At 45.9% G+C, this 14938-nt stretch overlaps 1 protein-coding gene across 1 annotated transcript in view; it reads left to right on the top strand.

The window, feature by feature from the left end:
* MAPK4 (mitogen-activated protein kinase 4) overlaps positions 1-14938 on the top strand; it is a 63393-nt gene that overhangs the window by 24574 nt on the left and 23881 nt on the right. The window contains exons 2-3 of the mRNA XM_018561007.1: positions 1413-1557; positions 13676-13837. Of these exons, the coding sequence (XP_018416509.1) occupies positions 1413-1557; positions 13676-13837 (307 nt within the window). The remainder of the gene's footprint in view (positions 1-1412; positions 1558-13675; positions 13838-14938) is intronic.

A 14938-nucleotide genomic window follows, 5' to 3' on the forward strand; every position in this document is an offset into this window, starting at 1 on the left:
ACTCAGCTGGAACCTTTGTCCTCTTCTTCTGCACTTTAAACCTTTGGTGACCGCAGTCATCGATGCCTAGAAGCCCAGGCCAAATTAAGCAGCGTCTGCGTCAGTTAACCGCATGACTAATTTGCCCACCTAAAAAATATTCACACATATATTTGCCACTTTAGTTTAATAATTAACCTGCTCAGGTCATTTTTTTTCTTAGAGGCCGATAGTTGGGCAAAATTTGTAAATAAAATAAAAAATTAATGTTTGACTTTTTACAGTCTGCCTTTCACTTTAATAGTAGCAACATTGTAATCACATGATTGATAATCATGGTGATTGGTTATTGATCACTGTTTTCTGACAGCACTGTAACAGAACTAGGTTGAACTCGATGGACTTGTGACTCTTTTCAACCTGACTAACTATGTATGAACTAGCGGCTGGCTCAGCTGTCCACGGCTAGGTCTGCAATAGAACATAGACACGTCCACAGGTATGCTGTGGTATCTGGCACCAAGCCTGTGGGCCTATGGGCGTTTTTTGCGATTTTGCGGGCGCACGCAATTTTAAGGCTTAACATGTTTGGTGTCAATTTACCCGACGTTACCTCGTCTTTCATGTTTTACCAAAAATATGGGTAAGAATAAATGTTTTATAACATAACGTAAGAAAACGTTTAGTTTTTTTACATTTACGGCACTTTTTTCATTATGTAGTAAAAAATACCCCCCCCAAGGTGATTATATACCTCCAAAAGAAAGCTCTATCTGTCCCCAAAAATGTTTAACATAAATTGCAAGGCCGATAGTCCAGTCATAACAATTTTTCAAGCCTTGTATATGTATATGTGTATATATATATATATGTGTGTGTGTGTATTTGTATATATTTATTTGTAATATAGCAGTTGTCTCTATGAAGAATCTATTTCCCTTCTTCCTCATCCTTCTATTGGGGTTGGTGGTTTTAATGCCAGAGCAGCCTGTAATGACTCCCTCATCCGAGGGTTAACACATATGACCAACTTCAGGTTGCAGCGACTTTCCTTCTGGTCCGTACTCATTGTCAGTTTTACTAACTCAGCTAATCCCCCGGCGGGCAAAGAAGACTTCACTACTCTGCTGTGACCTTAAAAGAGCCTTCGTTACCTGCTGGTGCTTCACCAAATTAATGAAACTGACAAGTGGTGCCAAGCAGAAGTAATGTAGTCATACCCCTTAGTTGGGCTTTAAGACATACAGGGACCCACAAGCAGCATTCTCTTCATGGAAAGAATGATTTTTTATAGTCAGAATTATGGGGTTTGGTAACAGTGATGTGTATCTTAATGACAGGTCCACTTTTACACCACAAGTAGAGCTGTTTTATCTAGACAAGCAGCGTTAGGAATGGCAGATGATTGACGGTTGTGTTTTGTCTTGTTCCAGGGTTACCTCTCAGAAGGACTGGTGACTAAGTGGTATCGATCGCCCCATCTTCTCCTCTCCCCTAACAATTATACCAAAGCCATTGACATGTGGGCCGCCGGCTGTATACTAGCTGAGATGCTGACGGGAAGGATGCTCTTCGCAGGTCGGTAAATTTATGTATCTGTGTCTAAACTTTCTCCATATTCTCTCTGCAAGCTACGGTAGGACGGCTTCACAATACATCGAAAGAGGATAGCTTGTCAGGAAAAAAAGAAGTGGCACTGTGATGTGTATGTATTTTAAGCAGAATTTAGCTTTATATTGAAGTCGCTGTATCATAATTTTGTACATATTTTCTTTTTTTATTGTGGTAATGAAAAAAAAACCATGGGGGGGGGGGGGGGGGGGGGGGGGGCTTTATACATGATTCAAATCTTAACTTGAGCAAACTGAAGAGAGATGCTGATTGGTTGCCATGGACAACTGCTCCAGTTTCTGCCTGCTCCAGTTTTGATAAATTCCCCTCATAATGTATAAACTGCACTGAATTTCTATCCATCCAGTCCTGAGATTTACACAGCCCACAGTTCTGCCTGGTAGGGGAGGGCCCTTCTGGTGCAAAATCCTCACCCCTCATCACCCCTCATAGTGATGGGACAGTGAAAGGAGAAGCAGCAGACTGATGAGCCCATTTCTCTGCTCTCTCCGTCTATAAGCATGCTCCTTGCACTGCAGTACACCTGATTGGCGCCATGTGCTGTATCGCCCTCCATCTCTGTGAGTTTTTCTGTACAGTATTGTCTGCATTTTCATAATATATGGGGGGAATTTATGAAAACTGGAGCAGACAGAATCTGGACAGTGGTTAAAAGAGAACTAATGGGTAAGTGTTTTTCCCCATAGTTCTCTTTAGTGTCACGGGAGGACATATACTAGCCTCCTCCTGTGACCCAAAGCTCAGTATATCGCGGGCTACAGCTCTATTGAACCGACCTGTGACAGTCTCATTGTCGCACATCGGCTCGAACTATGAGGATGAGGGATTTTCACTCACCTCATAGTTCTCCTTCTAATGGTAGCCTTGTTCTCTGTATGGCACTGAATCTGACCCTGTGAGGGCCAAACATTCCTAGCACTGCTCTCTGTAGTTCTCATACTGGGAAAATGTACAACACAGACAGGGGCGTAACTAGAAATCACAGGGCCCCTTAGCAACATTTTGTATGGGGCCCCTTGATTGCTAGTTATGCCACTTGCAGAGCCCACCATAGACTCTCTATGGTGGGCTCTGCAAGGTCTCAGGCTGCACGCCTCTTACCTGTCAGCGTTGTCCACCTCCGTGGTCCCCGCCGACACGCCCCTGCCTCCTCTTCCGTCCCAGGGCCATGCCTCCGTCTATCGACTGGCCCCGCCTCCTCTTACATCACTAGCCCCACCTGCTCTTAGATCGTTGGCCAGTGATTTGAGAGGAGGCGGGGTTGCTGTTAGGCGGGCCCCGCCTCCTTTACTGAAAACGCCGGTGTAACCGGCCTATTCTGCTGCATCTGCTGGCTGTCACTGACACAGCTCCGCAGCGGCTGTGAGGGGGAACGTTCTCCTTCACAGCTGCTGCTGAGCTATGTCAGTGACAGCCAGCACCCGAGACGCCATAGTGACCCAGGCGGCCCACACGGCATCAGAGGGATGCCTGGCTGGGCCCCCCTGTGCACGGGCCCCACTGAACACAGAATCATACAGATTTGTTCCCTGTATATATGCATACATTATATACTGGATTCTATTTAAGACAATTCTACTCCAATTCTCTTAGCTCAGTTTCCTTGAACTTCCAGTACAGCACAAGATCACAAGGGACAGAGCATTCTCCAGCAGATCTCCATCTACTAGCTTGGAGAAGGGAAGAAGGAGAGGGGTGCAGGGGAGCGTCTTGCCTTGCTGTACCTGTGTGTTTGTGTGTTTTTTCCTTTGCTATATATGGTCCAGGATGGCGGCTCTCATAGATTAGAGTTAGGACCGCATTACACAGAGGGGCCTTGACGAGGCTGTGCGGCTTCCACATATTCTGCAGAAGACGTGCAACGAAGACCTCTGTTTTAACCTTAGTAGTTAGACAGGTTTTTTTGCAGGCTGGCTGGGGAGTGTGCTGGGAAACGTTTTGTTGTTGTGTGTTTGTGGACACACACAAGGGTGGCTCCATAGGACCCTGCAAGGGGAAGGAGTCACCCTAAAACAGAATCTCAGGGCCAGTGCTCAGGGGACCGGCTGATTCTGCAGGAAACTAAAACCTTTAAACATGAAGGAGCAGCATCCATTGTAAGAGATGTCATCATTTGTCATCGTGCTGTACTCATATCAGCTTCAAATTTGAAAAAGTAATTGCAAATATTGACTGTCATTTTAACCCTGTAAATGTATTATATTACTCCAATACACATATAGACGGATGCTGACATATGCCCCTGTTTGGATTGTAACCAAGAACACCCAATTGCAAGCCAACAGTGTTGATCACTAAGTCACCATACGCTCATACAGTGTGTATTGTGGAACGGTCACATTGCGGCTTTCCCGCCTGTGGACAAGTTAGTTGTGACGGGCCCAGCTGGCATTTGGCACTCTGGAACTCCATTGTAAGGCAGATGTCACACTGGCAATTCCACCACTGGTGACACCTCGACCCAGTGGGGTTTCTTACTTCGCTTTAGCAATCCGCGGACTGACACTTGCCGCCAGAAGGTGCTCCATTCATGCAGTTCACACTTGATCAGTTCATAGGGACTAACCAATGCTTCTATTGGAGCAAAAGCTAACATTTTAAAGGGCAGCTACAGTAAATTGTATGCCACTGCTTTGATGGAAGAGGCTGTTAAAGGTTGAGGAAGCCAGAGCATGTTGCTCCACAGAGAGATACTGTCTCAGCAGCTTTAGCAAGTAAAGCTATACACCTTTTGGATTTATCCTGTTCAGCCCCCAAGAAAAATCAGTCAATTCCCCCATCTGCACTAAAACGTATGGATGAAGGACTCCCCGTGCCGGCTATTGTATTCAGCTGCTGATTACCCCTCCAGCTGATTGAATGCAGTCACTGTTCATCAGATAATTCTCCACCCAGCTCCTTTAACAAAACTCAATTGAAAATTCCACTTTTGTGGAGTCAAGTGACGCTAACAGGGCCACCAACAGCAGGTAGGAAGCTGGCCGTGCATATGGAACAAGCAAATATGACTGCCCCTATGTACATACACTATATTGCCAAAGGTATTGGGACGCTGGCCTTTACATACACATGAACTTTAATGGCATCCCAGTCTTAGTCCGTAGGGTTCAATATTGGGTTGGCTCCGCCCTTTGCAGCTATAACAGCTTCAACTCTTCTGGGAAGGCGTCCACAAGGTTTAGGAGTGTGTCGATGGGAATGTTTGACCATTCTTTCAGAAGCACAATTGTGAGGTCAGGTACTGATGATGTACTGATGTTGGACGAGAAGGCCTGGCTCACTCTAATTCATCCTAAAGTTGTTCAATCGAGTTGATGTCAGGACTCTGTGCAGGCCAGTTAAGTTCCTCCACCCCAAAATCACTCATCGGGAGCATGAAATTGTCCAAAATGTCTTGGTATGCTGATGCCTTAAGAGTTCCCTTCACTGGAACTAAGGGGGCCAAGCCCAACCCCTGAGGAACACCCCCACATCATAATCCCCCCTCCACCAAACTTTACACTTGGCACAATGCAGTCAGGCAAGTACTGTTCTCCTGGCAAGGAAGTCGGAGAATATTCACAGTAAAAGCAAAAAAGGATCACAAATGATAGGCAACTGATGTCATTTTTCTTTATTTTCCAAGCCTGGACTACCTGCTGCCTAGGAGGTATCTATCCTTACCTCAGCATTACATAAAAGAAAGACATGGTTGCCTCCTGTTTAATGAGGCACATCAATAGTTGTTCTCCATGAGCACTGTATGTTCCTTCCAATACTGTATGTTCATATTGTGTTTTGATTATTCATTTAATAATGCTAATTTCTTTTAACCTTTATTCAGACAAGTGACAGGGTTCATTCCTTGACTACTCTAGATGTGCTTGCTTTGGTCTAAAAAGTCTATCTATTTATCTTTTTGTTCTCAGATTTCATTGATGAGCCAGACCGGAAATATCTGTTTGAATGCAGTAACCAGGAACAATGTGATGAATGGGTAGAAGCAATAAAGAATGCAAGGTGAGTGTAAAGTAATAGGTTACAGCAAGTACTTAACTACTTCAGCTCTTGTACCTATATACCTATTATGGAGCAGACCAATTTGGTTCTATTTATTCATTACTTGAGATAACAAAGCAATACATACATTGAGGGGAGTTTTTTAAAACAAACTGGCGGGTGTCACCCGGTGCACATATCGTTACGCATACACGTGATGTCATTACACATGTGCATAATGATGTCATGTGCACTTCATTGCCGGTGGTCATCTTGGTGATGGACTCTGACAAAGAGAGGAGGGGATGTTATTCCAGTGGGATAAGATATGCTGCTGGGTTCCCTCCTCTCTTTTGCAGCTGTCAGGCTCTCGGTCCATGACCATGTGCCTGACCTTTTAGAGGAGGTGACACCAAACTGACTTTCAGTCATCTTGATGTCTCCCCGAACCTCTGAAGATAGAAACTGATTGGTTACTGCTCCAGTTTTGATAAATTTACCCCATTGTTAGCCTTTTTTTCTTCTTTACACTATAGTTGTGTAAACATATTTTTATATTGCAGTAAGGGGACAGCAGCTGGATGTTAAAAAAAAAACCAAAAAAACCCCCCCTAAAACCTTTTTTTGAAGGTTTTTTTCTTGCAATCCAAATCCTGAGGGTGCTCAGTTAAAGGCCAACTCTGGACACAGCGAGCAGTGCATTTCTATGCACCTCGAAAATGCTCTTAAACACCTCCAAAGACATGGGGTACGTGGATTGATGCATGATATGGGGCAGATTGATTGACACACAACAATTAACAGTTCCCTTTCTAAGGGCTCAGTCACACCAGATGCAGTGCGTTCCGGCCCGATTTTGGCCAGAATGCACTGCCTCGCATTGCGGCAGGCCCACTATTTAGTGGGGTAGGAGGGGGTGTGGCGGGCCATTCAAGTGAATGGCGCTGTAGCCACGCCCTCCGGCTGCGCGGGATCGCAAGGCACATTGTACCTGCGGTCCAAACCTGTGCGGTGCGATCAAAATGCTACAAGCACTATTTTGATTGCATTGCACAGGGCCGGACCGCAGGCACAATGTGGCTTGCGATTCCGTTTGGCGGATCGCATTGCGGCCGGAGGGCGTGGCTACTTTGCCATTCACTTGAATGGCCCACCACGCCCACTCCTACTCCACTAAAAAGTGAGCCAGCCGCAATGTGAGGCAGTGCGTTCTGGCCAAAATCGGGCCGTAACGCACTGCTTCTAGTGTTACCGAGGCCTAAAGGTAGTAAACCGTCTGTCATATATTGATCCAGATTGGTAGATCTTTGCACTCTCCTCACCTCATGCTCTGTATCTTGTACATGCAGGAAAGAGTCCTACACAGTGTTGGATATTTTTATTGTACACAGCTTGGTAAAAATTAATAATAAGTAGACATGCAGCTCTATTAGCAGATCCTTCTTTGAGGGATAGAGCAAATCTTACATGCTGGTGTCAAGGGATGAGCAGATGGAAACGTCAGTTTGGACTAATATTTCTTGCTGGTCTCTGCAGTTGATGCGACAGATCGTTGTCTAAGGCTGGTTTCAGACCTGTGTGCTTTTCCACATTTTCATTGGGCGTGTTCTCCAATCATATTCTCAGCATCCAGGGAAGGAAAGAAGCTGCCATATTCCACACACAGCTAGGTCACAAGCACATTGCCAGGCACACGACTCAGTAATCATCCATTTGCAATGCATGAGAAGGTATTGAAGCACATCAACAGATAATAAATGGCAAGTAAATTTCACGTTGATGTATTGTTCCTAGCTGTGACCAGGGCCTAAAACAATTCTGTTATAAGGGTAATATTGCTGACCTCCTTCAGAAAATGCTAGTTGTCTGGCGGTCTCTCACGCCAATAATTGCAGTCAGTGACCCAGATCAAGTATGCAGAATATCAGTTTTAATGATTTGCATACTTGTTCTAGGTCCATGTTGAAACCACTAAATCGGCATGACAATTAAGCAATGACCCTTAATGCATCATATAATCAGATAATGGAAGACTTTCATTGAAAAATCTAATTCAAAATGACACTAAACTCAGGACTTACAACTTAAAAATGCATTCAAGTAGGTTAACTATTAACAATACTTGGGCGAAATTATAAAACCTGGAGCAGATTTGCATTGCAACCAATCAGCTTCTATCTCTCATGATTCAAATCTTAACTTGAGCAAACTGAAGAGAGATGCTGATTGGTTGCCATGGACAACTGCTCCAGTTTCTGCCTGCTCCAGTTTTGATAAATTCCCCTCATAATGTATAAACTGCACTGAATTTCTATCCATCCAGTCCTGAGATTTACACAGCCCACAGTTCTGCCTGGTAGGGGAGGGCCCTTCTGGTGCAAAATCCTCACCCCTCATCACCCCTCATAGTGATGGGACAGTGAAAGGAGAAGCAGCAGACTGATGAGCCCATTTCTCTGCTCTCTCCGTCTATAAGCATGCTCCTTGCACTGCAGTACACCTGATTGGCGCCATGTGCTGTATCGCCCTCCATCTCTGTGAGTTTTTCTGTACAGTATTGTCTGCATTTTCATAATATATGGGGGGAATTTATGAAAACTGGAGCAGACAGAATCTGGACAGTGGTTAAAAGAGAACTAATGGGTAAGTGTTTTTCCCCATAGTTCTCTTTAGTGTCACGGGAGGACATATACTAGCCTCCTCCTGTGACCCAAAGCTCAGTATATCGCGGGCTACAGCTCTATTGAACCGACCTGTGACAGTCTCATTGTCGCACATCGGCTCGAACTATGAGGATGAGGGATTTTCACTCACCTCATAGTTCTCCTTCTAATGGTAGCCTTGTTCTCTGTATGGCACTGAATCTGACCCTGTGAGGGCCAAACATTCCTAGCACTGCTCTCTGTAGTTCTCATACTGGGAAAATGTACAACACAGACAGGGGCGTAACTAGAAATCACAGGGCCCCTTAGCAACATTTTGTATGGGGCCCCTTGATTGCTAGTTATGCCACTTGCAGAGCCCACCATAGACTCTCTATGGTGGGCTCTGCAAGGTCTCAGGCTGCACGCCTCTTACCTGTCAGCGTTGTCCACCTCCGTGGTCCCCGCCGACACGCCCCTGCCTACTCTTCCGTCCCAGGGCCATGCCTCCGTCTATCGACTGGCCCCGCCTCCTCTTACATCACTAGCCCCACCTGCTCTTAGATCGTTGGCCAGTGATTTGAGAGGAGGCGGGGTTGCTGTTAGGCGGGCCCCGCCTCCTTTACTGAAAACGCCGGTGTAACCGGCAGGGCCCCTTGATTGCTAGTTATGCCACTTGCAGAGCCCACCATAGACTCTCTATGGTGGGCTCTGCAAGGTCTCAGGCTGCACGCCTCTTACCTGTCAGCGTTGTCCACCTCCGTGGTCCCCGCCGACACGCCCCTGCCTCCTCTTCCGTCCCAGGGCCATGCCTCCGTCTATCGACTGGCCCCGCCTCCTCTTACATCACTAGCCCCACCTGCTCTTAGATCGTTGGCCAGTGATTTGAGAGGAGGCGGGGTTGCTGTTAGGCGGGCCCCGCCTCCTTTACTTAAAACGCCGGTGTAACCGGCCTATTCTGCTGCATCTGCTGGCTGTCACTGACACAGCTCCGCAGCGGCTGTGAGGGGGAACGTTCTCCTTCACAGCTGCTGCTGAGCTATGTCAGTGACAGCCAGCACCCGAGACGCCATAGTGACCCAGGCGGCCCACACGGCATCAGAGGGATGCCTGGCTGGGCCCCCCTGTGCACGGGCCCCACTGAACACAGAATCATACAGATTTGTTCCCTGTATATATGCATACATTATATACTGGATTCTATTTAAGACAATTCTACTCCAATTCTCTTAGCTCAGTTTCCTTGAACTTCCAGTACAGCACAAGATCACAAGGGACAGAGCATTCTCCAGCAGATCTCCATCTACTAGCTTGGAGAAGGGAAGAAGGAGAGGGGTGCAGGGGAGCGTCTTGCCTTGCTGTACCTGTGTGTTTGTGTGTTTTTTCCTTTGCTATATATGGTCCAGGATGGCGGCTCTCATAGATTAGAGTTAGGACCGCATTACACAGAGGGGCCTTGACGAGGCTGTGCGGCTTCCACATATTCTGCAGAAGACGTGCAACGAAGACCTCTGTTTTAACCTTAGTAGTTAGACAGGTTTTTTTGCAGGCTGGCTGGGGAGTGTGCTGGGAAACGTTTTGTTGTTGTGTGTTTGTGGACACACACAAGGGTGGCTCCATAGGACCCTGCAAGGGGAAGGAGTCACCCTAAAACAGAATCTCAGGGCCAGTGCTCAGGGGACCGGCTGATTCTGCAGGAAACTAAAACCTTTAAACATGAAGGAGCAGCATCCATTGTAAGAGATGTCATCATTTGTCATCGTGCTGTACTCATATCAGCTTCAAATTTGAAAAAGTAATTGCAAATATTGACTGTCATTTTAACCCTGTAAATGTATTATATTACTCCAATACACATATAGACGGATGCTGACATATGCCCCTGTTTGGATTGTAACCAAGAACACCCAATTGCAAGCCAACAGTGTTGATCACTAAGTCACCATACGCTCATACAGTGTGTATTGTGGAACGGTCACATTGCGGCTTTCCCGCCTGTGGACAAGTTAGTTGTGACGGGCCCAGCTGGCATTTGGCACTCTGGAACTCCATTGTAAGGCAGATGTCACACTGGCAATTCCACCACTGGTGACACCTCGACCCAGTGGGGTTTCTTACTTCGCTTTAGCAATCCGCGGACTGACACTTGCCGCCAGAAGGTGCTCCATTCATGCAGTTCACACTTGATCAGTTCATAGGGACTAACCAATGCTTCTATTGGAGCAAAAGCTAACATTTTAAAGGGCAGCTACAGTAAATTGTATGCCACTGCTTTGATGGAAGAGGCTGTTAAAGGTTGAGGAAGCCAGAGCATGTTGCTCCACAGAGAGATACTGTCTCAGCAGCTTTAGCAAGTAAAGCTATACACCTTTTGGATTTATCCTGTTCAGCCCCCAAGAAAAATCAGTCAATTCCCCCATCTGCACTAAAACGTATGGATGAAGGACTCCCCGTGCCGGCTATTGTATTCAGCTGCTGATTACCCCTCCAGCTGATTGAATGCAGTCACTGTTCATCAGATAATTCTCCACCCAGCTCCTTTAACAAAACTCAATTGAAAATTCCACTTTTGTGGAGTCAAGTGACGCTAACAGGGCCACCAACAGCAGGTAGGAAGCTGGCCGTGCATATGGAACAAGCAAATATGACTGCCCCTATGTACATACACTATATTGCCAAAGGTATTGGGACGCTGGCCTTTACATACACATGAACTTTAATGGCATCCCAGTCTTAGTCCGTAGGGTTCAATATTGGGTTGGCTCCGCCCTTTGCAGCTATAACAGCTTCAACTCTTCTGGGAAGGCGTCCACAAGGTTTAGGAGTGTGTCGATGGGAATGTTTGACCATTCTTTCAGAAGCACAATTGTGAGGTCAGGTACTGATGATGTACTGATGTTGGACGAGAAGGCCTGGCTCACTCTAATTCATCCTAAAGTTGTTCAATCGAGTTGATGTCAGGACTCTGTGCAGGCCAGTTAAGTTCCTCCACCCCAAAATCACTCATCGGGAGCATGAAATTGTCCAAAATGTCTTGGTATGCTGATGCCTTAAGAGTTCCCTTCACTGGAACTAAGGGGGCCAAGCCCAACCCCTGAGGAACACCCCCACATCATAATCCCCCCTCCACCAAACTTTACACTTGGCACAATGCAGTCAGGCAAGTACTGTTCTCCTGGCATCTGCCAAACCCCGACACGTCAGATTGCCAGACAGAGAAGCGTGATTGGTCACTCCGGAGAACACGTCTCCACTTCTCTAGAGTCCAGTGGTGGCGTGCTTTACACCACGGCATCCCACGCTTTGCATTGCACTCGGTGATGTAAGGCTTGGATGCAGCTGCTCGGCCATGGAAACCCATTCCATGAAGCTCTCTACGCACTGTTGTTGTGCCAATCTGAAGGCCACATGAAGTTTGGAGGTCTGTAGCTATTGACTCTTCAAACAGTTGGCGACTTCTGCGCACTGTGCGCTTCAGCATGCGCTGACCCCGCTCTGTCATGTTACGTGGCCTACCACTTCCTGGCTGAGTTGCTGTTGTTCCCGGTTGCTTCCACTTTGTTATAATACCGCTAACAGGTGACAGGTGATGGTAGCAAGGACATTTCACGGAACACCTGAACCCAATGATTTGGAGGGGCGTCCCAATACTTTTGGCAATATAGTGTATTTATACATAGGTTAACAATAACTAGAAACTTGTGTTACTAAAATAATAACACATTATTTACATTGAAATGATCACATTCACATAACTAGAAATAAAACTGTAAATAGCCTATATAAACCAAATACAGACTAAATACAGATTGGTCCAGTTCTCGGCCTGGGTCAGAATTTCCACATTATATAAAATATTTGCAGTTTCTTTGATTTCAGCCCGGCCTGGCTTATGCAATTGTTGTAGCTTTTCCCCTCTGTTACAGCGGATCGTTACATAAGCCTCAAACACCCGTTCTCCGCTTGCTTAATTGGCTTGCCGCGTGTAGTTTTCCACCGCAGGATAATTAACTCCCCCATGGCTCATTACTGGCTGAAAAGGGAAAGCTTGAACGCAGATGTAGATTCTTGGGTTGTTTTTTTTTATCCCCCCCACAGTTCAGTGATACAGCTTGGCAAAAAAAGTTAACCTTCATATCCTATTTGATACTCTAACTTCTGCCTGTAATGGCCTAACTATACCCAACAGGTGAAAAATATTCCTAAATATGGTTAACTTTCGGGAAATCAGTCGAGATATTATCAAATTACAAAGAATTTTCTGCTTATATATTGTTACTTTGTTGTTCCCATGTCACTCTTTTTTTTTAATCTATCACTGCAACACTATTAAAGTGACACTGAACTCAGGAGAAATACATTCAGGTTCCTTAACTATTCGTACCGCAGAAACTCTAATGTGTGAACGGAGCCTAAAAATTGCATTCAGGTACCCTAACTATTAACAAAAATGTCTCTTATTTGTGTATCACTCGGCTGTAGCTCCTCAAATCATCTCTGGATTGGTGCTGACACTGTCCTTCCTTCTGGAGGGGGGCTACTTTTGTTCCCCACGGTCCCTGTGTGTTTTGGAAAGTAGTCACTGCTCCAAGCTCGCTCCCGAGATGGTCTACAATCTTAATACAAATGAGTAAACTAAACCGGAGATTGTAGTCCATCACAGGAGCGAGCTTGGAGCGGTGACTACTTTACAACACACACAGGGACCATGGGGAACAAAAGTAGCCCCCCTCCAGAAGGAAGGATAGTCTCAGCACCAATTCAGAGATGATTGGAGGATCTACAGCCGAGTGATACACAAATAAGATACATTGTTGTTAATAGTTAAGGGACTTGAATGGAGTTTTAAGGTTTAACGCCAGAGTTTAGTTTTACTTTTATATACCTTTTATGGTAACACTATTATTATTATTTATTGCAGCATGACTCCTATTTGGCCCCAGTACATGTGGGAATTAGGGCATTAAAATGAACCCTAAAACAAAACAAAAACAGCAGAGGGATGATGTTTTAAGGTTTAGCAACTTTTGGTTGGTACACTATATGGGCCTCTTTAGGTGCAGACACCAGACCTTCACATATATGAGCTTTTTGGATATCCCATTCAAAAACCATTCATATTATTATGTAGGGCCCCTCCTCCCCCTTTTTCTACTTTTCTGGGAATGCTTGTCACAAACGCCCCTGTGTGCAGGCACTAAAGTTCCTCCACTCCAAACGCATCAAACCATGTCTTTATGGAGCTGGCTTTGCTCACAGGGGTACTGTACTGCCTTGATGGAACAGAAAAGGGCCTTCCCCAAATTGTCCCCGCGAGGTTGGAAGGGCACATTGCCTATAATGTCTGAAATCAATAATTTGAGCAAGATGCACCTACTTTTGGCCATATAGTGTATTATCAAACAATCAGTAACTTCCTTCTTGTGTTTCTTTTTCTATTCTAGGAAGCCATGAGCTGGAGCAGATGCAGGTGATCCTGGACACCATTCCAGTGATCCATGAAAAAGATAAAGAAGAACTTCTTAAAGTGATGCCATCGTTTGTTAACACCACCTGGGAAGTGAAGAAACCTCTGAGGAAGCTTCTGCCAGAGATAAACCTGGAAGGTGAGGTCTTGCTTTCTGCTTTCTCCAAACACTGGGGAACCAAGCATCGGCCTCTGAATTTACACATTAGTCATAGACAGTCTTAATGAATCTCTTTAGAGTTTCTTAAAGTTCTCTTGATAGGCCATTTTTTCCCACTGACACTCATCCTCTCGGAGTCTAATCCCTGTGTGAGCTCCACACAGTTGATGACTTGCTTCCCTACCTCACTTGACATTGTTTGGGCTTGGTGATTGGTTGTTCAGGCGCAAGCACTACATCCTTTGGGGAAGTGGAGAAGGTCACATGCTCCCCCCAGATAAACAGATGAATGGGAGGACCAGGAAGGTATCACTGGTAGCCTTATTAATGGGCAAGGTGACATAAGAGAACCAGTTGCCAGGGCGGTACATGAAACTATAATACAAGAAGCATCTAAAGATTGTACAAAAAACTTCCAAATATACAGCAGACTAAGATGTGTTACCACTGAAATATAGATTTATAAGATTTTCTTTACTGTAGATAATCAGGTCAGTGTTTTATAAACTTGGTTCTGTCGGGGTTTTTAATTCATTTTATACAAGCAACCATATTTGATCCTGTACAGGGGGTTTCTGCTTAGTATTGCTGCACTGTGTGTTGTATATCCTTTACAATACAATATAATATCGATTCATTCTAAATTGGAGGTGTGGGAGCGGCCCTGCTGGTAGCACCCGGCGCGACTTTTGTTAAAGGAGAACTATGGGGTCAGGGCTTTTCCCCATAGTTCTCCTTAGGGCAACGGGAGGATACAAACTAGCGTCCTCCCGTCACCCTAAGCTCAGTATACCGCGAGCTACAGCTCGCGGTATACTGAGACGCCGGAGTGGATCCCGACATCGATGTCGAGATCCGCCCAGCTGCGTGAGTGACAGCTTGCTCTGCCTATCTACTAGAGGCAGAGCCAGCTGTACCCGCCCCCTCCCCCGTCCGTTCCACCAGTCAGCGCTGGCGGATCGGAGGGGGGAATCCAGCCCCTCCACTGTCACAGCAGAGAGCCGTTACAGGAACGAGAGGTGATCGAACGCCGGTATGTGTTCGCTCACCTCCCGATCTACTGAGCCGACCTGTGACAGT

This window comes from Nanorana parkeri, unplaced genomic scaffold (assembly GCF_000935625.1).
Source record: "Nanorana parkeri isolate BGI_ZX_2015 unplaced genomic scaffold, ASM93562v1 scaffold492, whole genome shotgun sequence".
Classification (NCBI taxonomy): domain Eukaryota; kingdom Metazoa; phylum Chordata; class Amphibia; order Anura; family Dicroglossidae; genus Nanorana; species Nanorana parkeri.